The sequence below is a fragment of the Takifugu rubripes genome, chromosome 8 (assembly GCF_901000725.2).
Source record: "Takifugu rubripes chromosome 8, fTakRub1.2, whole genome shotgun sequence".
In the NCBI taxonomy this organism is placed as follows: domain Eukaryota; kingdom Metazoa; phylum Chordata; class Actinopteri; order Tetraodontiformes; family Tetraodontidae; genus Takifugu; species Takifugu rubripes.
The window spans coordinates 4,642,889-4,667,257 of NC_042292.1; the positions used below are offsets into that span (position 1 = coordinate 4,642,889).

Below are 24,369 nucleotides of genomic sequence, written 5' to 3' on the forward strand. Positions count from 1 at the left end.
GTCCAGGAATTCAATCAGGGTCTTCTCCAGCACAGAAGGCCCAATCCTTAACGCATGTGGAAGTGACACTTTGAAGAACTTTATTAAGGGGAAAAAAAGTTTTCAGGCAGGAAGGAAGTTGTTTGGCTTCACATAATTGTCCGCAGACCTTTTATTTTCCCTACAGAATGCATGTTGGGGTTAAATTGCTTTCAAAACGCCCAGATGCAATTATCATTTTTCCACTTGATGCATTGGCTCACAGATATTTAATAAGCACTGTGCGATGAAAAAAAAAAATCAACACGCTCTGATGTGTGAAGAGCAGAAGACTGATTACATTTCTGCAATTAAAGCTTTGTTTGAATTGTCAGAGCAGTTATTCCAGGTTATTCGTTACGTTTCCGGCCTGTGTCTGATGTCTTTGTCGTCCGACTGTGTTATCGCTGATATAACAAATGAGTTGCTGTTGGCTTAATCAGTGCACGTGCGACTCGGTGGTGAGGGAGCAGCTGAAATCATGCTCTGCTCCTGATGATTTCCCCCCACATTCATTTAAGGCCAAAGCGTTATGTGGCTGTTAGTCGTGGGGATGTTGAGGATCCACCCAAAACGTGCAGGAGACGTTAACTCTGCTGTTTGGGTGGGGGGAAAGGGGGGGGGGGGGGATCTGGTAGTAGACTCTGAATATATGAAGGCAGGGCAGGAGCCACTCACATCACACAGCTCATTACCCAGCTAATCTTACACACGTCACGTTCTGCTCTGTTGTTTTTGTTGTTTTCACTCAGCCTATTTGGATAAATAATTTTCTGATGTTCTTGTTGCCATGGCTGCAGTACAGTAACCCTGTTGTTTGTGCATGTGCTCCAACTCCTCTTTACTTTTGTTTCCTGTAATCTTTCCGGTTGGTTGTCAGGAAACATCCCACCCGGTTAATGGTGGTACGCATTCGTTTCACACATATTTCTGAATTTGGCAATATTCCGTGCACCGACTGAATCATAACGCAGTCTAGAACCTTGTGAATGTATACAGTGAAGCATGAGACACTGGACATTGCTGCTGGCGGGGCCCCTGCAGGCTGATCCAGGCCCTAATGAGGAGACCACAGAGGCTTACGTTGCCATCATGGCTCCTTTAGAGCAGGATCACCCAACGATACAGCTGCCGCCATCAATCATCGCAGCAGATAAAGCTGATAAAGTGCTTCTGTTACACGCCAACACTAGTGGGAAGCTCCCACGGTCCCACCGCCTTCGCTGGCGGCTCCAGTTTTGGACAGGAGCAGGAGATAGCCTGAGTGAAGAGCCTGTTGTGTCTGTGTGTGTGTGTGTGTGTGTAGAGTTATTGGGATGGGTTTTGTGCGTCCAACTCTGGAAAAACACAGAATTTGATCCGGCTCACTTTGTTCTGTTCTGAATATGAACCTTTGATTATCCCCATTATCCACGGGGCCCTCGTTACCTATTTTTTCTGTGCACCTTCGCACGTGTTCACCACAACCTTCAGAGACAGAAGCCGTGCACAGATGTGCTGGAGGTAAGAAGAGGAGCACAGGGCTCCTCCATCCGGAGCATTTCTCTGGTTTCAAAGTTCGGAGCGGCCAGGCTGATTATCTTTGAAGTTCTTGTTTCTATTTAAGGCTCCAACATCTATGCAAATGATGCACATTCGCTTTGCATTTGAGAGGAAAATGGTTTGATTTTTAATGTGACGTTTTGGACAACCTGAGGTCTTTTGTGAGGTCTCTTTTCTCACGTGTGACGGCGTGCGGCAGCAGGTCGGCGAGGCGCACCTGTGCACTCAGACTTGTCCGGGTGGAGAACTGTGACCCCGGCGTGGGATCCCAGCGAAGGCCCTGCTGGGTAAACGCTTGGATGCCTCCGCTCCTGCCGTGGGTCAGTGGAACACAAATCCCTGGCCGTCCCCGCTCTGACTGGAGCGTAATTAGTGCGGAGTCGCCACCCTCGTGTCCCTCGCTCCGTGTCCACCTCCCAGATTCTTCTCAATTTTCTGCATTTCTCAGAGGGAACGTCACTTTGTCACAGAGACAAGTGTGTTCTTCGGCCTGGACTCGACCTAATTGATATCTTTTCATCCGCTCTCTAATGCGTTTCTTCTGGACTGCAGTCCATCATTTGGTCCACAACCTCCATTTAGCCTGTTGGGTCTTTCACAGCCTCCTCGTGTGTGTGAGAGAAAGAGAGAGAGACAGAGAGAGGATGAGACACTTGGAAAACCAGGTCAAATATTCAACGTCTCAATCTGGTCGGCGACGGAGGCGTCCGAACTCCAGGAAGCACCTCGTCCCTTCGACAAAACGCATTAATGTTCCTGGTGACGCGGCGCTAAATTAGGCTGAGCGAAGTTTAGGGCGTGGTTAAAGCGCATTAGCGGCATTAAGGTTGAGCTGCAGCGCTGGGCTTCCATGCCCGCTGCTGGGAGAGTTGGATAAAGCAGGCGGTAAATTGACAGACAAAGATGGACGCCCGTTGACGTCCGCACTGTTCTTATGCTCCGCGGCGGAGCTCGCGCGTGGGCAGCGTATCGAACTTGTCCCCCTGCTCTGGAGCCTGCTGGTGCATAAGGCAGGCGTGGTGATTGTTAGGCCCACCTCTCTGTCCATGGGACAAAGTAATTGTGTGAAAAGCAAGACATAACTCTTTATTGATCACCAATATCGTCCCAGTCTGCTCCACTTTAATCAAGGCGATCCAGTGGACATGTGACTCCCTCCGCAGCCTCCAGCCAGTCTTGCACACCTGTTGCTCCCGATACTTAAACCTCAACACGACACACACACTCTCTGCCGCATCCTCTGAGCTCCGTGCCTGATTTTCCAGCTGTGTTTCTCAGATTGATTTCCCAGTATCGACCCTGCCCGCTCCGGACCGGCCTGTCTCATCTTACCCCTGTAAACCACCAAACCAGTCTCTGTCTGCTCCTTGCCGGGCTTCCGTCTCCCTGATTTTCCCCCGACGTCTGATAGATTCTCCCCGCAGATTATCGAAGGGAGGATTACTCACCTGTGGGAGTCTTTTGGGAATTAATTTCACATGGCGCCGCGAGCTGAGCCTGTGTAATAAAGTTTGATATTAATGACCGTGTGCTGGATGTGGGGCCGTTTTCAGGCCGTGACAAATGTGGAGTATCTTCCAAATCTTGGAAAACGGCGCCGTGCAAAGCTAGCAGAAATATGTTTGTGATATTATAGCGTCGTATTTCTGTTGTTACTGCCTGTTTCTTATCAACACCACTCAACTGAGACTCGTCATTTCCACTTGAGTTCACTTGGCTGGCTGGCTAACGCTATCATTAGCAACAATAACACAAAGATGTCATTCCTCTGAAGGCTCTGATCGATCATCCTTGCATAATACAAGTACTTAATCACCACCGTAATTCCGCACAGATATGACGTCGAGAAGAAACTGAGATAAGCATTAACACAGGATTAAAATCAGCCCGCGCATGTAACATGCGATAAACAAAGAAGTCCAACAAACGGAAGCATTAAACATGATCAAATCTGGGGGGGGGGGGTTCTGCTCGTGGCGAGCTGCTGAGTTTTACCCTTTCACAAGTGTGAATTGTTTGGGGGTTTAAAGGAATGTGTAGGTGTTGTTCCTGTGCAGTAGCAGACAGATCTGCACAATTATCAGCTCTAGATGTCATCCAGTGAAGAAACATTTCCCTCACACGCCAGCGTGGAAGTTCTCAGCAACGCACATCTGACCAAAGTGTCAAAGCAGATCATTTTCAGCTCCGTGGAGGTGTCATGCTGCTATCTGCTATCTACCTTCTAATCTACGTGTACACGCTTGCGGGCCCCTCAGCAGACCTCACATTGGGGCTTCACATGGATTTATGCAAAGATATGCTCGGACCTTTGGCACACGGGTGAAATGGCCGGCGTTGGAGGACGAGGCTCGTCCAGACGCTTGAGAGCAGGTGGCCCTTGGACACGTGAGATAAAGCAAAAAATTGAGTGTACTCCGTGTGCTGAGCTACACGAGGCTCCGTTGTTTAAAACCGGCAATATCCTGGAAGAGTAAATCGGATCATCTCATGCGTGAACATGAAAGAACTGCGATGTCCAATCCTGCGGCGGGAGCACGAAGGCAACACGCTGATCCTGGTCTGCTCAGAAATGTTTATTGAGGTTTAGCCAATGAAATTCTAATGTGTTTGCAGAAATGGGTGATAATCCTGGGAAAATATCGAGTGCATCTTGTTTCATCTGCCAAGACTCATAAAGCAGGCGGCGTTACGTCTTTGTTAATTCCCGATCCTGCGACCTCGTGAATGTTCAATTAGAGAACAGAAGACAACCGCAAAGGTGCCGATTTCAGCTGGGTCTGATTATGAATGCGATGCTCTTACAAAACTCCCTCAAAGATTTCCATCATCTGCCTTTCAGCTGTCATTGATTTTTTTTTTTCCCCTTTTAGAGGCCTATTTTAAAACGTGGCAAACTTCAGCTGAGTTCTGCTCAAATTTAGAGACGTGAACGCAACACGCGACACCTTCATGTTCTGGTTTTTGTGGCGGTGACTCAGCTAATTGTAGCTGAACTTCAATTTCATGTGAAGAACTTTGCTAATAATAATGTTGCTAATAATAAATCAGCTTTTCTTGAATTGTGATGAGAATCATGATCATCTGCTTCAGTAGAGACGTCATCTTGAATAGATGTCCACGACAGACACGAGCGCTGTTTCACACGTGTCTCCAGGTGTGTCTGCTTCTTTTATACTTGGACACACTGAATGCTGATCGTCTTTCTTACGAAGGTTCCTGAAGTACTTTGATCCCCTTTGCTCTTAAAATAAACTCCATTCCGTGCAGGAAAGCCAAGAGCCCGATACAAAGGCAGTTTTATTTAGAGAACAAAAAGATCATGCGTAAGATAAAATACACAAGAAGAGAAATGATCAAACAAAGCTAAGTATTCACAATAAAAATAACCTCAAGAGTAAGCATAGCAATAGCGGCGTTTGCCTTTCCTTCCCTCTGGTCTTAGAAGGATGGAGCCAAACCAACGTGGACTCGGCCCAGTTTGTCCTTCACAAAGACAACCTCAGCGAATCAGCTTGCACTTGAGGCTCAGACATGTTGACAAGAGCACATTCATCATCCCATAATTGAGCGACAGAAAAAGGAACGGCGAGTCAGAGATAAAAGGGAACAGTTTATTATCCACATTGAACCCCCATCAATCTCCAGCAGCACTCCGTCTCCTTAGCGTTGAAAATCGTCCACCTGTTGGTCAGCAGCCATTTCTCTGGGACATTATTTGAGCCCCCCCCCCCCCCCCCCCCCCCACTATACATACTTAACATGAGGTCAAGTAGGTCAGTGGGAGTCTGGATGAGAATTGGTTCTTTTCCGTGGGATAAGGGCTTATCTGTGCCGCTAAGGTCAGGCTGTGCTGTCAGGAGGTGCTGGGAAACATTCATGATTAATAATCAGCGATGAGGATGATGATTGGGGGGGGGGGGGGGGGGGGGGGGGTGATTGCTTCATAAGTATCTTTGTGGGGACTTTGCACTGACTTTGAACAGCAGGATCACAGTTTTTCCAGACATTCTTCACTTATTTTCACAGACCAGCCACTCTTTCAAAGCACATATGGATGCAACATCTTATCACACACGCTATAAATGAGTAATCAGTCATTTAATTCCACTTGTCCAACCCTCACAACAGACACATTAGGTTGGCTATTATCATCTAAAATGGCATCCTCTTGTGGATGAGTAGGTATCAGCAATCATTTAGTAATTTCATTTTAATTTTACAGTTACACATCGTAACAGAGGATTTCTGAAATTTTCACCGTTCTTAACTGTATCTAATTGACAACAGGAATAAAGACAGGAATATTTTGCAGGAATAAAACCAATATTTTACTTGGAATCGGGTTTACTGGTGGTTATACATGATTAGCTTTAATTGTCTCCGTGTGTGCGTCATGGGGGGGCGGTTGTATTTGAGTGGCTTCTTAAGAGATTACGTCAAACACTGTGGAAAAACAACAGGTTTTAAATTTGAACCCCCCACCCCCCACCCACACACACGCACACACACACTAACAAGTAGCAGCGGGCTGTTTGCTAATGAGCTGCAGAGACCTGTCAGTCATGTCTTAAATCGCTGTAGGGTCTAATAGAGGCTTATACCTACAAAAGGTTGTGTTGTTGTTTTTTTTGTAAGATGTGTAAGAGGCAGGAGTTATGGCGATTTATCCGTTTTAATGCATAGCAGACTTTGCATTAGGTTATTTACAATCAAAACGTAACCCACTGGGACGTTTCTTATACTTTCATTGCATGTTGCTGCATAACACTGCAGATTCTGAGCAAAGAAAAAAGCACAAATGTGTCCAAAATGTTCTAGGTGCGACTAGGGAGCCGACAATTATTGCATGGTGAGGAAAAGTCACGGCGTTAGCCTCCATCTCACTCAATTATTAAGCCAGTTTGTTGTTTCAGTTCGTCTTGAAGAGTCAGGCAGAAGGAGATGCTGACGGAGCCAAAGATCAACAAGTGAGGTCAAGTCAGGGAGAGCACAGGGCTCAAGAGAGGAAAGTGATGAAGCAGCTGCAGCGACTCGCTAACTATTGGCTTAAGATGACGAAGACATTAAGATGACGAAGAAGGAGCCAGATATTAATGTTATTAATACTCATAATGTTACTGTACAAAGCTGTTGTGACGATAGGGTAGACTAGTCAATCATTTCCCAGTCAAAGTTTGTGCCTGTGTGCCACCTTTGCTCACAACCTATGCATCTTCTGGGGGGTGGGGGGCAAGCCTCTCCATCCTTAAAACCTTGCGTGGGTGTCCTGGTCTGAGCGGAGCCCAGCATGCTTCCTGATTCAGCCGGCGCGTTTGTGCTCTTTCCAGCTTCTAAAGTTTCCGAAAGTACAGCGGCTTGCGGTGGCGTCTGGGTGGGTTTGTTTTTTCCGCTGACCTTCAGCGGGGGGGCTCGGGCGGTCGCAGAGAACAAAGCCGAAAGGAAAGAATTAAACCAGAAAAAGGTTGGAGCGGTGGAAAAGGAGGTCAGTGTTCCGGGCTGGGACATTATTTATTCATTCAATGCATTCATTCAGAGAGCTGAGGTGGTATTCACCTTGTCTTAGCAAATTTTCTGAGCTGCAGGAAAAACCTCTGCCCCCCCGGCGTGTTGCATAACTGCAGGTGACCTTTTTAAATGGGGACACCTGTTGAAAGCAGAGGGCAGACACGTGGGCCAGGCTCTGAATGCTGCTCCACCAGATCTGCCGGGTCTCTTTGCTGTCGGCGAACTCCACTCGGCTTGGAGGACGGCGCGGTTCCACGGGAAATGTGTGGAAATGTCGAGCGGTTTATTTATTTGACCTCTTGGAATGAAAGTTGGAACTGCACAACGCAACAAGCAAATGAGCAGTCCTGACAGATTTTCTGTCCTTAGTCATGTGACCTCAGTGCGCCACCGCTCCACAGATGGTTTCCAAATCTCTGCCTGACGCATGCATCCTACCCCCCCCCCCCCCCACACACACACACACACACACACATATAAGACATAATGCTGGAACAAACATTAGTAAAATATTCCCAGGTTCGACGCCTCAATAATCTATTTATGCTTTTTATTCTAAACGTTGCATTCAGGAAACCAGGAAGTTCCTGTGTCTTGTTGACATCTATTTGCTGTCAGGCTGTTGCGGGTGGAGCACAGGTGAGGCGATGCACCGTGGGACCCCCGCACGCCTCGCAGGAGATCCACACTGCAGGTCGACTGCTGCTGAACAGCTGTGATCTCAGCCTGAAGATCTGAAACGCTTCAAACGCAGTTAATGTCAGTGGTCCCGCCGTGATTGCTGGACAAAGGGCAAAAGTTAGTGACCAAACTTTACACGCCTTGACAGCTGACCTTTTGAAGGAGGACATTTTGGAGTGTGTGTATGGGGGGGAGGCTGTTCCCAATCAGGTGGTGACTCCCAGTGAAGAAGAGCAGCTCTGAGTTATCAGACGTTTTGCTGCCTCCAAATCGCGCTCGGCCTCCATGTCAGCCAATAGCAAAAATTAGTTGTAATAGCCGATCGCGACCCATAGAGGGCAGTAACTCTTACATATTTAATATAAAACACACCAAATTGAAAATATTTTGAATAAAATGTGCAGAATTGGACCAAAGCTAATCAAAAACAGTACGTCATACGCAAATATTTGTGTTGTCAGCTGAAGGAAATGGGTTTGAGGAGTAGTTACACTTTAAATACGCTGCATCTGCCCTCCTGGAGATGTTTCACTCAAAGACGTAGGAAAAATTAATGATGTTCCTAAATTGGTGCAGTCGATCCTCCTCATTATGAAACTGATGATGCCAGAGAGACAGCGGACTGACTGACAACATCCCTAATTAATTTCACTCAGACGCCTTCAGCTGTCAACACTTCTTTTGTCATTTAAAAAGGGATTTCACACCATCAAATATGGGTTGTTTTTGGGGATGTTTTGCCTCTTTTAAGTCAATTTACCAAATATCTGACTTTTATTCAATGTGGTATGTTCCTTCTGTGTTAAATTATACATTTTCCTTCTGAATACGTTTGTATTTTCAGTCCAATTTTCAGGAGAAATGATGAATTTTTGATCTCGCCAGGGTTCCCTCGCATTTCCTCTACCTGTCGGCCTCGACGTGAGCATCACGCGGGGGCGGCAACGAAATAGTCTATCGCGGGCTGAATATTCGAAGAACCAAGCTGAAATATTTATCTCGTAAATAATGAACTTCCCGATCTCTGTCCCCAACATTCGGCGGCTGACTTTTCCCCGGCAGAAGTGTACAGATCACCCCTGATTATTGCTGCTGTTTGTCAGCAGCTGTGAATAATGGACGTCCTCTTTCTCCAACTTTGAAGTGGATCCTCGGGGGGATAATGCCAGTCTCCGTAGTTAATTTCAGTCAGATATCTCCCAACACTTGCCTCCATTGTTTTGCATAATGTCCATGAATAATGGACCTGCTTCAGCGCCACGTCTCCAACGCGTAGTCATCCCCACCCAGAGGAACAGATGGAAGCAGAAAATCCCATTTGGGGGTTCGCTATGAGAGTTCAGTCTTCCTCAGGAGTAACGCCAAATGCCTCGTGTTGTGCTGGCACGCCGGGGCTGTTGGGATGTGCCTTTCAGTAATTATTTTGTGCAAAGGTCGCCCAGGCTGAGGTTAGCGATGAGGATTCTGGTGACCGTTGTGTTAAGAAGGTCAAGTCTCATCTGCCTGCTTTTGAAAAAGGTCGGAAAAGTCAGAAATTGACTGTATGATGGCGCAATGTTCAGTGTGTTTACTTCAGTAAATCTAATTTCCACGTGTGATTGAAAGGAAGGCTGCGTAAATTGTAAACAAATGTGTCGGGTTAGCTTTTACATCATGTTGTTCCAAAGACAGTGAGCTAAAAGAGCATTGTGGGGTTGAGACGTACAATAATCTGTTGGAACAGAGACAAAAACTCTCTTTGCAGCTGTGGAAAAAAGCTAAATTCATCTCAAAAAAGTAAAGATTGTTTTTTTTATACGCACATGACCGTGGTATGGTCAGTTAACAGCTAGCATTAGCAGTAGCGTGAGTCTTAATAGCCTGAATATAATCGTTATCTCTCAGATTATCAAGATGCTATTCCAAATATACCTTTTGTCTATTAATTTTTCTTAATTGGAATAATAATCTACTATCTGTGGCCTCAATCTAAAACAATCCTTTCACTGAGGCTAACCCTCGAATACAAAACAAGCCATAGATGGAGGCAGACATCTATGAAGGTATTCCATTTTAGTTTTGGGTGGAAGTAACAATATGTGGGGAAATGAGCAGCCTGGCCGAGCTCTGCTCTCTCCAAGCGCTTTATTTCTTGTTTATTATGTCCACTCCTGCATCAATAAACTGCATTTCCAATTCAAATTTGCACTAATAGTTATTACTTATTACCATAATAATTACTGTGCCACTAATCATTACACACCGTGCCTTTTCGAAGGCTAAAAAAAACCGCGTGGGGACGTTATTTTCTTGAAATTTACATCAGAGTTTTGGGGCTATGATGAACAACTCTAACAACAAACAAAGATTCCTCTGTCCAAACACAGTCGGGTCAGGAAATGCACTGACCGTTGACACCGAAGCTGCGGCGGCTGTATTCAAAGTTCCTAGTTTCAGAATAGATCTAAAAACCATATCGTCTCGTTCAATAGTTTAAGGAGTTTGAACTGTGAAGAATGTCGCCTTTCACAGTTTAGCTGAATGAAACATTCAAAAAGTGCTGAGCCAAGTCTTTCATTTCCATCTGAAGAGCCTGACGTGTGTTCTACAGGTTGCTCTCTTTTGACACTCTTGTGTCACTTGTCCACTCTCTTTTGATGTGGACACGGACCTCCTCCGGGAGGACTGGCCCACTTTCATCCAAATATAGTTTTCCAAGCTCATGAAAGAACAAATAAAGGCAGCTGCAATCGCTATATTGACTCTGCTGCTCTCTCACCAGGAGTACCAGATCGATATCATCTTCGCCCAGTCGTGGGTCGACACCCGTCTGCGCTACAACAGCAGCAGCACCACTATGCCCACTCTGACCCTCAACAGGTACGTTCTCGGAGCATTTCCCAAAAACAGCCAGTGGGAATGTTGGCATGTGGAAAGGTTTTTTTGTTTTTTTTTGTCTAACAGGCTGGTGAGAGCCTTCCTGTACCAAAGACCAGTGCAGCTATTGAGCTTCAACATTGTCACACTGTGAATAACTCGCTTGGAAACAGTCTTCTCCCCTCGCCTGCCATTAGTGGAACAAATTGATCGATGCGCTGTGTCACAATTTCATCCTCGAGTTGCTTTGTGAAGCTGCTGCTTTCCTTTTAGGAGAATCGGAAGGAATTTGGGGTTGATAATGTCTCCGCTGAAGTGTCTGTCACTCCCTCTCTCTCTCCTTCCATCAGCAATATGGTCGGCCTTATTTGGCTCCCCGACACCATCTTTAGGAATTCCAAGAACGCCGACTCTCACTGGATAACGACCCCGAATCAGCTGCTCCGAATCAGGAACAACGGGACGATTCTCTACACGCTGAGGTAAAAGTTCCCCTGTGATAAATCAACAATAAACCCACCCGCGGTTCTCCGCAGGAGGTTCTTGGCACAACAAACCCTTTTAGCTTCAATATCCGTCACATGTGAGATGTTTCCTGATAGAGTCGAGACCTCGAACAGTCGTGATGGATTAGTCCCGCCCCCACTTCAGCATCCAGCTGAGGTTTGAAATTCTGATGCTCCTCAAGCTTCTTTTAGCAAAGCGGAACGCCGTCCCTGCGCGCCAAAACGAAGAACAACGCTCCTCTTCAAATACTGTGCAGCAGCTGGACATCTGACGCGGCGATTAGGGTTCAGTTCCAGCATCATGTGAAAGCTTTCAGCATAAATCCTGGTCAAACAACATGTTTGTGTTGTTGTAAGCCCAACATTGAGCTAATTTATCCTCACACAAGGCTCCTTTGTCCCCAAACTTATTGATGGACAGGAGACAAAGATGCAATGGACAGTAAAGGACATGGAGGTCTGGTTGGTCTCGTTCCTCCAGCTGATACTGGATCTGCTGGGAGTATTTCAGGATGGTGATTATGAAGTCAGGTTTCCGTCACACAGCTCCCTCACAACATCTCCTGCGCACTCGTCCGGCCCAGCGCTCCATTTCTTTTTACCCTTTTTGGGTTTATTTCTGCCTACGTGCCCTCGAGCACAGCAGCCAGCTGCAGATAAATGATAGTTATTTTGAAAAACAATGTTTCTGAATTCTGTGTTTACAGGTTTAGCTCATGTTGGTAATCTTTGTCTCCCCAGGATGACCATCAATGCAGAGTGCCAGCTGCAGCTCCATAATTTCCCCATGGACGAGCACTCCTGTCCTCTCGTCTTCTCCAGCTGTGAATATTCACACACCCACACACACACACACACACACACACATATCGGTGAGACGTTATCTAGATTGGCTGTTGGTGTCTCCACACGAGGACCATCCGTGATTGATACATTCGGAGTTTCAGCAAACAGACGACTTGATGACTTCTTCAATCATCCGGCGTCGGAGCTGCCCGGAGCCATTAACATTCCGAGGATTCAGCAGGAAAGTGAGAGCAGCAGCCGGAATTGTTGCGGGGCTGATCCGGGAGCTTAACTAGTTACTTTTAATTTTTCTCTTTTTCTGGGCTGGACTCTCACTCTTCACCTGCATTTTCCCTCCACACAGGCGGCTGCTCAGTCTGTAGATAAAGCAGCTCCTTCCCTATTTGTAGCCCTCAAAAAATAGCCTGAAGTGTATTTGCTTTAGACCAGATGAAGTCTGCTTTTCCTCTGTTTCACTGGAGCTTCCCCTGAGGCACAGTGGTGAGTGTCGTTAATGGATGCCTCCAAAAATCAGTCCTACACGCATTGTCATTTCCTGTTTTCCTTGATGAGAGCTCATCCAGGTTGTTGTTCCTCAATTCATGAGCAGGAAGGTGAGAGTTTGATCCTGCAAATACAACCTATAGTCTTTCATAAATTAGCACTGCTTTCATTTAGGATGCAAATTTCTGTTGGCCTAAAAGATCAATCCAAATCAATTTAGTTGCCTGAATTTCCTTTTGATTTTAACTTCTCAATTTAAATATCTGTTAATTCGCTGACTTCCTTAATTTAATAAGCTTTCATACATTTTCAGAAGTCTTTTACCTTTTATACAAACTGGATAATAACCAGCCCATTAAGATGATAATTAAGCTTTTGTGCCTTACAAGTTTATTTTTCCTTGATAATCAAGGAAATGATGGTGGTATAAATGGTGATGAATGGAAAATGTGAGATCTTTGTCAGCAGTACGGTGGGCAGCAGGTCATTAACCACATATTTGTCAATATTGTCATGAAACCACAAGAATCTGTTTCACTGGTCTGACACAGCGACATCGACAAAGATTAAAGTGGACAGAACATGAAGCTGGCCAAATGGGTTCTCTTTTAGGGTTTGTAGCCACTATACAATTACAGAAAAAGGAGGGGGGGTCTAAAATACAAGCAAAACACCCAGAAATCAGTCAGAAATGTTTCTAAATGTTGAGATAAAAGAAAGCTGTCACACATCAAACAAAATGTAACATTTGTTTTTGGTGTCGCAGCTCCAGCTGATGCCACCAAGGTTCTGTATAGCGATGGTGGCTAACATAAAAGCCCTCCCACAATCTGTAAACCACCGTAAACATTTACGAATCATCGACGGCAGGATTTACTCAACATCATGTGTAAAAAAAAAAAAAAAAGAATCACCAACACGTTTCCAAATCTCATTGAGCATCTCCTTCACATATTCACAAACATTTTGGCTTAAAATGCTAAAAGAGGGTTGCTGTTCCGTTCGTCCCCTGCGGAAATGCAGAGGACTCAGATGAGGACCGAGTTCCGGGCCACAGCAAGGTCGACCACATAAGCAGAGCCTCGGCTGCGCTAATGATGGCGCCCGGCTTTGAGCGGCTCCGTGATTCAGAGCTGCGTCGTCAGAGCGGTAACAAACGAGGGAAATGTATTCTTAGAACAGCGCTCCTTCTCAGATGAAATTTGTGATTCAGGCTGAAATCGCAGACAAACCCCATCCTGTCTCATTAGCAGGACGTACAAAAACGTTTAGATGTTTACAACCATTTGCAAGCACTCACTCCAACTCCTTTTATGTTGAGGCGCCGCGGCGCCACCAAAATCCCGACAAACGAAGGCACACGCCCTAATGGCGACATTAGAAGTGCCAAAGTCTTGTAAGTGTTTATTGCTCCATTAAGCAGGCTTATTACATTACATGACACCTAAAAAGCACTGAAATCACATTTGCTTTGGTGAGACGGCTCATTCTCTCGGACCAGACGTCCTCCGATAGCTTTGATTTAATTTCAGTAATAACCGTTACCTGATGAGACGACAGATATTTGAGGGAGTCTCCACTCGGTGTTGACTCTAGCTAATCAATTAAATCTTTCTGAACACACGCGGCTTATATTGTTTTGTGGAGACCAAGGCCGATGTTTTTCTCAGGGATTTAGCAGCCAATTAAAGTTCAAGTTTTTTTGGATTCGTCAGTTGGTGTATTAGCGTATTTGAATTCCCATCTCAGCTTACTGTGATTTCCGTGTGGTGTGATGATAAATACAAACAACAGGAATTCTAATTTCCGGTCGTCTTTGCAGAAAGTTCTCCTAAACGTGAGGCTTTTTCCCACCGCGTGTTTCACATTTGGATGAAAGTGCTCCAAATGGCCGGCGTGTATGGGTTAATTACACCTGAGCGAACGGACAAAGTCAAACTATCTGTCTGTGCCCGTTTGCCAGAGCTTGTTGAATCATTTTTAGGGGAAAAACTTGTTGAGGGAAGCAGAAACGGCTGGACCTCCTCGGTTTTTAACGCCAAGGACACCTAAAGCATCAGTGTAAAGCCGGATTTCTGTCACATCATCTGCTCCTAGCTTGTTTCAACATGTTGCTGGCAACAGCAGAGTGGCCTTTTTTTAAACTGAATAATAGTTTCCAGCTGGTTGCTGGTTTAAAACTAAATTTCATTGGCTTTCAAGCCCACTTCATTTAGAAGCCTGAATGGAACTTCATTGAAAACGTCCGAGATTACAAATGGATGCAAATCTGAGTGTTTTCTTTCGCATTAGACGTGGACCCGATGAATGCCGCCCGACACTGTGCCAGACGCAGGTTTTATATTCACCTCTCGGAGGTTTGTCGCACTCTCGTGCTGCTGTCATTCAAAGTGACTGCGGTTATTATGGAAACAGCAGGAGGCTTCAAAAAGCTTTACGGCTGATTATAAGCACTCATTCCTGCTGTTATCCCCATCATGGTTATTACAACCCTCACATCTTAAAGAACAGGCGTCCCAGCACTGATCCATATAGCTGTTATGCATGAAGTATGCTATTTGTGTCATGAAGACGGGAGCTGTATGCTGGTCTGAAGTTTCACGTCAATCACAAAGCTTTAAAAAATCACAGCCCTAAATTTGTGGGTCCAGATGTAGCAGCTGCGGCGCGGCTGTTGAAGGGGACGGTTGTTTTATTGGCAGGATGGTTGTTGAGCCCCTTTACCTGTTCGCCTGCTGTTGAATCTACTCAAGCACTTAAGAGGTTTGAGAGCTGCTTCTAGAAAAACGTGTGTTTAGTGAGTGAGTGTGCTTCACATCAGGCACGACAAACGCGCGGCTCGCGGTCCACATGTGGCCCGTCTCACGCTTCAGCGGGGCCACCACTAGTTCTGCAGATCCACATTTTTCACCTACAACAATTATTTCACTTTTCAGGAAAAGTACATGCCAATTATTGGATAGTATTTTCTAAATCAAAATATCCCATTTTGTTTCGTAAAATATTCAATCTGTGGTCTATTTTCCTTTTCTTCGGTAATAATGGTTCAAGGTTTTGTAAATAGATTCGTCTTTTACCAAATAAGAACGATCTTAAAGTACATGATGTCTATAGGGACTTTAGAGTCTGTCAGACTCACTTTATACATAATTTTGTGTTGGCGTTCCTGATATAAATGCAGCTAACTTTATTTTGTACGGTAACATTTTTCCTAGTTTTTGTAAGTGCCTCTTTGCAACTTCCTTCTTTGGATTAGCAGAGACAGATCAGACAGTTGCACTTCAATTGTGACATCCCAAAAAAGTCCCACCAAGTCTGCGTGGATGTGGTGGGTTCTCGTTAATTAATTGGTGCTGTTCTTTACATCCTTTTAGGAGATATACATTGAAAGGCTCCTGCTGAAAGTTCCGTAGGAGTTTTCAGACTTCAGAAAAGGAGAACGGGTGTGTCGGTCGAGATCGGAATACCGAGCACTGCTGCTGTAGAGGGTCCAAATCCAAGAACGTCTGGTGTTAATCGTAGATGACATCAGTGACACGTGCACATCTCTAGTGCATGAAGTGACACTTGCAGCTTGATGAGATGTGCTGTGCTATTCCTAGACGCTCTCTGGAGATCATGCTGTTGCAAATGCGTGTGTGTTTCTTACATTTATAGATATAATCAGCGGCGCTTCCTACCTGCTTCCTAAAGTAATATATATAAAAAAACGCTGCACTTCCACTCTGACTTCCACTTATTAAGCCGTTTCAGAGCCACGACGGGGTTCCTTTAAAGGTGCCCTATGCGATCTTGCATGGATTTCAAATTGCATTTCCCCTTGATCTGCCAACTGCATTCTCTTAGAATACACTCTGGAAATGGCCCAGTCTTGGGAAAACACAGTAGGGAGACCAGCTGTGCACTAAAACATAACAAACCACATTCTGGCCAATCACGGGTTAGATGGTTGTTGGAGAAGTGTGTGTGTGTGTGTGTGTGTGTGTGTGTGGGGGGGGGGGGGGGGGGGTAGCCATTTTGCGACATTCAAATTTGATGCCTCTTGGTGCCAGTTATTGAAACGCTGGGGGGGAATTGCTCTGCATTGTTTTGTCTTTATTTCGAATGTGACGTCACACAAGATCGCATAGCGCGCCTTTGATGGTCAATCATCCGGTTTTATGTTCTACACAGCACTCAAGATTTGCCTCAGCAAACCTCCTCTAAAAATGGAACAAGGGAAATAACAACAAATACTTGGGGTTTAGATGTTTATTTTCTGTTCAAAATAAACTACACAGGGAAGATTGTCAAAATGGCTCCTGGGAAACGAGTATTCGCGAAAACAACAACAGCAAGAAGTGCTAAACTCATTAGCGACACGCTCAGACGCAGCTCCTGGTTTTCCCACTTAACCCGAGGACCGACGTGAATATCCTGCAGCCTGAGAACGTGAACCACAGCTGGAGCGTTCTGGTCAACCCTCTCATCAGCACCTCTCGGCTCCTTGGTGGAAGAGTGCTTTCACACGTCTGAAGTGTCATATTACATGTAGGCAGGGCGGGTTTATCATGGACGCCATGTCGTGCCTCTTTCAAGTTTTTCAAGTTTTTGAGTTGCGTTACACGCATAGAAATTCAGACTTTAAAGGAGAGTCAGGTTCCGATTGGCTTATAGAATGCAAATGACATGTTGGATAACACGGATAGTGTTATCCAGGTCTGGGCCACAGAACAATGAACACTTCATCATCCACTGCGTTATGGTGAACTGATGTGCTTCCTCTGAAATGTGTCTTTTATGCTTCGAACTCCTTATTTCCAGACGGTTACCCACGAGACGAGATCATCTACAAGTGGAATCGGAACTCTGTGGCGACGTCGGACCAGAAGTACTGGAGGCTTTACCAGTTTGATTTCATGGGACTGCGGAACACCACCGATATGCTGACGACGACAGCAGGTGGGACTTGCATTTTCAAGGTCGGCGGGTCGCCCTTCGGGGTCGTTTGGTCGATGTTCATTTAAAACTCTGGCTGAGAGGAGGGCAGAGGTCTCACATGCTGCTAAACAGCTGAACTAGCAGGAGTCCACGAACGGCAGCCTTCCTTAGCATAAACGCCACGCTCATGGATGTAACCATGCTTCTACACACTCGGCTCTCATAAGTATTCCCTTCAGGTGTGAGGGCAAATAGGTTTTTCCGCTGACATTAATCACCAAGATTAAAGATTTAAAGGGAGGTTTAATTATTCACTCCTTTTCCCGCTCTCCCCTGCCGCCGTTATCAGGCCCCGTCCTCGTTGACGGTTTTATTTAGCCCCGTCCCGTGTTGAGGCAGGTGGAAAAACGCGCTCGCGCCGCCAGGTGCCGGTAATCACAGCCGCAGATGGCGTGCGGTGGACAAATTCCTGCTCCCGCTTCCAGGCGACCCTTGACGCCTGATTTGAATGTGTTAATAAGGACTGTTTGTGAGTGAAGGAGGAGGAAAGGAGCTCGAGGTGGGGATCCTTGACCTTGTTTAAGAGTGCACAAACATACCTATTTCAACTAAACGTCGATGAATATTCTGGGAGGGAGAGGTTTTGGGACGCTGAACAGGAGGGATGGATCAGTTTGTCCGGGAGAGAAGGGTGTTGGAGAGATTGCCAAAGCAATTTAGTCATCCGTCTGTCAAGCAACACGAATGCTGAGGAAGCATTCTGCTGGTTTTAACTTCTGGTCACTAAAGCAGGCAGAGTTGATTTGGAGAGCTTTTGATTGGACAAATTATGCTTTCATGGACGCCCGCTGCGGTATCGGGGACAGTCAAAATATTTTTCTGCCGCCACGCTCGTTAGCAACACCTAGCCCATGCATCTACCTCATGCGGTGAAAGAAAATTAACCGTTTATTCATTTATTACCTCTGGCCTCCTACTCCATCTCTTTGCACACAGCGATTAGGCTAAAATGAATCATCGTTAATCTATACTGTGACAAACTTTAGAGGAGCTGCTTTCGCTGTCTCCACTTTAAAAACTCCATGCCTGATAAACACTTCAGCAGCCCTTTAATGAGGGAAGACTGGACAGATCCCCAGACAGAGAACCTTCTGGGACCTCTGCCTCGTTGTTATCGCTTCAGTAGAATTCCCTTCAAAAGGCCCTAGAGAGGAATCCCCGCTTTGTTCTCCTCTGCCATTTCAGGTTCCTCCTAAAAACCCCTCTTATCTGCTTTTCTGAAGTCAGGTTGCAGAAATGTGCGAGGAATCTGGATATTAGCATGCAACGCACCTCCACCGACATCTGACCTAATGGGTCTATTTGATGAGAGCTCCCCCGTGTCATTAGCTGCACTCGCAGATGAGATTGAAATGACAACTGGATGTTGTGGAACCTCGTGTTTATGCTAGCAAAGGTGGCTCTGTCAGAAACAGAAAAAGCAACATTAATTGGCTGCTGCCTGGACGTCACCTGCGGGCTGCCGTCTAATTTTTCCCGAGCAATCATCAGCACAGCCGGCCTGTCAGACACCGGCTGGCTGTGACAGGAGCGGTGTATATTTGGCACAGAAAAGTGGAGCGAGCATGTCCGAATGCGGTAAAGCTCGCTCTCGGCCCAGCTGCGTCACATGACTCTGCGAATGCTAATCAACACATCTGGACAATTTTGTGCCGAGTCAGGTGGTTTTTGGCCTTGCATTTCTCATGGCAATGAGACACGTAAGACCTACCTGTTAGCTAGCTGGAATTAGTGACATTTGGATAGGTAAGCAAAAAAAGTTTTGAACCTAATTAATTATATGTAATTATATGAAACTGATACTAATAAGCATTGGCTCATTGAGCGTATATGCAGTGATACAGCATGCCTCCCTGATACCGACCTGTTATACAGTAAATCTGTTCTCTTCATGTCGTATTATCCGCTCGGCCCAGTGTTGTATGTTTCAGGAGGGTCTGAGCTACCTCCTCTGGTTCTTATTGTCAGGTTCTAAGAAATCTGCCTGAATCATGGGAACAGGCTGTAAGTGAACGGGCACAGTCAGTTGTGATAGCAGATCAGATCTGAGAGTCTGCGAACACATGGCCCGCTAGCTGTGTTAGCTACCAACAACTATTGCTGTATTTTTAACCCACAATGGCCAGAGGAGGATTTGGTTGCAGATATCCCCATGTCATTCTCAAAATTAACCCATTTTAAAGCTTATTATCTTCTGATCTGTGTGTGAGTCAGAGCATTTTATGATGTTGTTGTTATTTTATTTTAGCATTTGACTTCAGTCATAGCTGCACAAACATTTTTAATTGTTTTACCTTTAAAGGCACTGGAAATTAAGTGTTTCGGGATGAGCCTAAGGTGATGTAACATCTAAGTGGGATCCTTTATGGATTCTCACGCCACATTGATGCCATTATGAGGTGTATTAATTTAAGTAGGTCGTCACTGGAGGCCTACGTGTAAAATGCACAGCCTGCCACTTTGGGTGTTTTCATAAATATTCATGAGGAGACGCCATCCGATTGGCCGATTAAGGAGCCACGTGATTAGTTAGTCTCAGCCGAGTTTCCTGCTGTTGAAGGTGCAGTTTAGCTCTTTGCTCCTGCTCTATTAATGATATAAATTATGCATCAAAACTGCGAGGCTACATGAGCGTAATCCTAATTGCTAGTAGTTATAGCTAATAATTATAATTGTATTTTGAATATAAAAAGGTTAAATGGGTTTATAGTGATTTCAGAAGTATATTAATATCAACACAAAAGAAAGTTTATAAAGATAAACAGGATATCAAAAGTAACAGTATCCCAAAATTAACTTGAAAATAGAAAAATAAATGAACAAACGTTAACTCAGACACCTAGGGCCTGTATTTAAATTTTGAACCTGGAAAACCTGTAAAGAATGTTGTAATGGCTGCTGCATAGGTAGAGTCATTGCTCACTGTCTACCTGGACATAATTAACTGATTAACGACGTTAACTGACTAAGTTAATAAGTTTGTTGCAAAAGAAGAATTAGCTTTAAAATGACCTTAAGCTATGTTATCAATATTTTTGATGAGTCAGCCGGGTATTTCATACCTGTCGTCGATATTCTTATAAAATTTCCGTTTCAAGGATTTTCATGAATATGTATTAGATTTTGGCTAATCCTGATAGCGGATTTTATTCATATTTATGAGATTCCAGGACCTCGCCGGGCCAATTGGATGACGGCTTCTCGCGAACATTTACTGAATTTGGGCCAATCGGATGGTGGCTTTTCATGAATATTTATGAATTCCTAGACATTGCTGAGGGAAAAAAATCACCTGGGGGGGGGTGCTGTGTCTAGTTCTATTTCTAAGTCTGTGTGAGAAGGTCAGTGCATTAGCTGCTATTTAAGCTATTTGTTAGAGTTGATAACAGTCATTTGCCAATTTGATGAAGCTGTACTTTTTGATCATATTGTGATCAATATGATATGCATCTTATCCATCTGCAGCCGAGCATCAAATCAATTCTATCAATCCTGACAGATTCTGCGTGAACGTGCGGGTCGGGAGAGTTTAGCTGCATGGCTGCTGGGATGCTGAATGTGATCGCATGCTTTGTGTGTGCGAACGAAAAGAGACGAGCATGTTTTTATCGTTGCAGCTCTGAGCCGGTGGCCCAAGGAAAACAGTTCAGCTGGGTTGTTTGGGAGGAAAACGCTTTATGAAAGGAAATAAAAGTCCAACATTTTATAGAAAAGCACCGACTTTTCCCAGCGTTGCTGACATGAGTGAGGGGGGGGGGCTGATGAGGATTCTACACGGGTGTGTGTACAGCTGTTCCAACAGAGAGGTCGGTGGTCACCAGGATGTCACATCAGGTCCGCTGCTGATGGGGCACCAGCGTTGGCATCATATGTTTGTGCTCTGAGGGTCGCTGCCACATCAGGAAGTGTGGATCTTATTTGGACAGAATAATAAAAGTTTTCAGCTCCGCAGCGCTCACCAAGTCTCAACGCAGCACCATGCTGCTGTTTATCTGTTTCACAGCTGCACAGTTCACTTGCTGCGGCGTGCTGGGTGGTCAGTGTTCTAATGGGCCCCAGCAGGGCCCTGTTTCACTGCCAACACTGCCGGAACCAGTGCCGGCATTTTGCTGCATTTAGCCTCTTCTGGTGTTTAAAACGACAGGGGGATTTAAAAAAAACACTTATCTTTTCTGTGTTGGTTTTAAATGATGAGGATGCGCTCGTCACATCTAAAACCCTGGCAGTGGACCGCCTGTGTCTAGAAAGGGTTGCGAACCACCTTGGGTAAGAACGGGTCAGGGAACAGGGAAACAAAGAACCGCTGCTGATTATTGCTCAAATAAGATCCACTTCTGGTAACAGTGGCTCATGGACCAACTCTTTAAGAATAGGTTAGAACCACCTGCGCTGGGTTCAGAACCCCCTGTGCTGGATTTAGAACCCCCTGTGCTGGGTTTAAACCCCCTGTGCTGGGTTTAGAACCCCCTGTGCTGGGTTCAGAACCCCCTGGTTTGGATTTAGAACCCCCTGTGCTGGGTTCAGAACCACCTGTGCTGGGTTTAAACCCCCTGTGCTGGGTTCAGAACCACCTGTGCTGGGTTTAGAACCACCTGTGCTGGGTTTAGAACCCCCTGTGCTGGGTTTAAACCCCCTGTGCTGGATTTAGAACCCCCTGTGCTGGGTTTAGAACCCCCTGTGCTGGGTTTAGAACCCCCTGTGCTGGGTTCAGAACCACCTGTGCTGGGTTTAGAACCACCTGTGCTGGGTTTAGAACCCCCTGTGCTGGGTTTAAACCCCCTGTGCTGGATTTAGAACCCCCTGTGCTGGGTTTCGAACCACCTGTGTTTGTTCAAAAACCCTCCTCTGGTGAGAATAAGACTAGAACCCAGGTCAATCTCTGATCATACTGGATGGAGAATCACCTGTGTCTGGTCGAGAACCCCCCAAATTCAGATCCATCTCTGAAGGTTCCAGGCTCAGTGGCCCCGGCCTACCTTCTGATGGGGGTTAGAGAACCTCCCGTCTTGGTGGCATTCAGTGAGCCCAGACAGGAAACAGCTGTCAGCTTCACAAAGGAAATGTCGGGGTGCCGCCGCCGAGTGTTGATCCACATTTGTGAGTCTGAAAGCAACAAACATTCATCTGCACGGCTCTGGCGACGCCACGCTTGTGTTCTCTGCACCTGGCAATTAAAACGAGCTTTCGGCTCCTCCAAGGAATGAGCCGCGGCGCTCCGCTGCAGATGTTTTATTCAACCCCGCATCCTCCACATGGAAGCGTCTCGCTGGCGGTGCGTTTTAGTGCTCAGCCCTCACGCCGTTCTGGCAGCATCGGGATCCGTCCTTCCTCCGTCGCTCCCTTACTCCTCGTCTCCTCTCTCCTCCTCCTCGCCACACGTGTTACTGTCCACCAGCCTCTTCTCCCGACTTCTGCCTGTTTGCTGCTTTGATCCAGATGATCAGACCTTCAGCGATTGTGGCCTATTTCAAGACTTCAGAAGTTCAGTGTAACCAAGAATAACAACAATGACGCACGCCGCTGGGACTTATTGGCTGCCGTCTGCGCTGAAAGCATTTTAATTGGAGCTACTGGTGACTCTCAGATCTCAGAATAGCTTCACACACCTCTGAGGAGCATGTTGGAGCGACAGCCTGTCAGGGTCAGTTCAACTCCATTGAGAGGGCGGCAGGTTTTAGTCCATAGCCTTCCTCAGGGGTCATTCTCCGGGCTCTCTGTATTTGTCAGCACCAGGGCCAGATTTTATGGTCTTAATTGTAATAAATAAGATATGAGAGGGCGTCGCTTGCCTGTGTGTCGTTGCTAATATTTCATTGTTTTCCTTCCAATTGCAGGCGAGTACGTGTTGATGACGGTTTACTTCGACCTGAGCAGACGTATGGGCTACTTCACCATCCAGACCTACATCCCCTGTATCTTGACCGTGGTCCTCTCCTGGGTCTCCTTCTGGATCAAGAGCGACGCCACGCCGGCGAGGACCGCCCTCGGTATGCAGCGGCTCCGTCCCAGCACGTTGCTGCCGCTGTATTTCAATATCGAGAGGGAGCTGTTTCAGGAGACAGATGGCAGATTTCCGCAGGCACATTCAGAACCTACTTATACACTTATACGTGTGTCTCTTTTGCGTGTTTCTTCTCTTTTCTGTCCAGTCTCTTTTTTCTTTTTCTCCTACCTTCGGTATCCATCCGTTCAACAGCAGCTAACAGTCTTCAACTCAGCTCAGACTTTATTTGAGTTGAGTTTTAAATCCCCTCATTGAGCCGAGGCTCTTATTCAGTGTCAGATTTCCCCTGCTTGCTAGCGTTAGCATTATTTTCTTGTTCAATTATTTGGGACTGAAAAACGATGTTATCACTTCTGTGCTGGGGAACTTTTTCTGTCACATAACACAAAAGCTCGGACACGAGCGTGATGTGTGTCTGTGTCTGTCTGCATGTCTATCTTCATTTTATGTCTGCTCCTCTGACAAATCAGCACGTTTCACATTAAAGCCTCATTTCATCCCATTAGTGTTCATTTTCTTTTTTCTTTATTTACTGTCCTCCCACGCTGCATGCCCGCCATTAGCTTATTTACTTTAAAGGACGATGATGAAGAAGTGACACTGTTCCCTGTTGTTGAGGTAAGTCTCGATGGAACTTTGAAAAATCCATCATCACACTCAGCAGTAGATCTTAGCATATTTTCTTCATTATTATCAGTTTCAAAAATGCGAATAATTGTTTTATTCAGACTTTTTAATCTGCCATTTTACACCAACAAAGAAAAAAGGGGCTGGTTTAAACCCGCTTTCTTCTTCTTCTTCTTTCTTCGCTGTCTTTGCGGCTTTCAAATATCTTACCATAATCCCTGGGTTAGTTTAATTTGTCAAAAACCAGAAGTCTGTTAAATCATCTTTTCAGCTGCATGTTGCTACTATCTGTTGCTGCTTCTTGCACAAAATGACCAGCTGACATCACCTCTGTCCCGTTGAACTCCATCGTCAACG

General features: G+C 45.7%; 1 protein-coding gene across 2 annotated transcripts in view; it reads left to right on the forward strand.

Annotated features, from left to right (window-relative positions):
* LOC101062692 (gamma-aminobutyric acid receptor subunit gamma-3-like) overlaps positions 1–24,369 on the forward strand; it is a 50,213-nt gene that overhangs the window by 15,370 nt on the left and 10,474 nt on the right. For both annotated transcript variants that reach the window (XM_029840204.1, XM_029840205.1), the window contains 5 exons: positions 10,511–10,608; positions 10,956–11,087; positions 11,853–11,935; positions 17,205–17,342; positions 23,216–23,368. In XM_029840204.1, the coding sequence (XP_029696064.1) occupies positions 10,511–10,608; positions 10,956–11,087; positions 11,853–11,935; positions 17,205–17,342; positions 23,216–23,368 (604 nt within the window). The remainder of the gene's footprint in view (positions 1–10,510; positions 10,609–10,955; positions 11,088–11,852; positions 11,936–17,204; positions 17,343–23,215; positions 23,369–24,369) is intronic.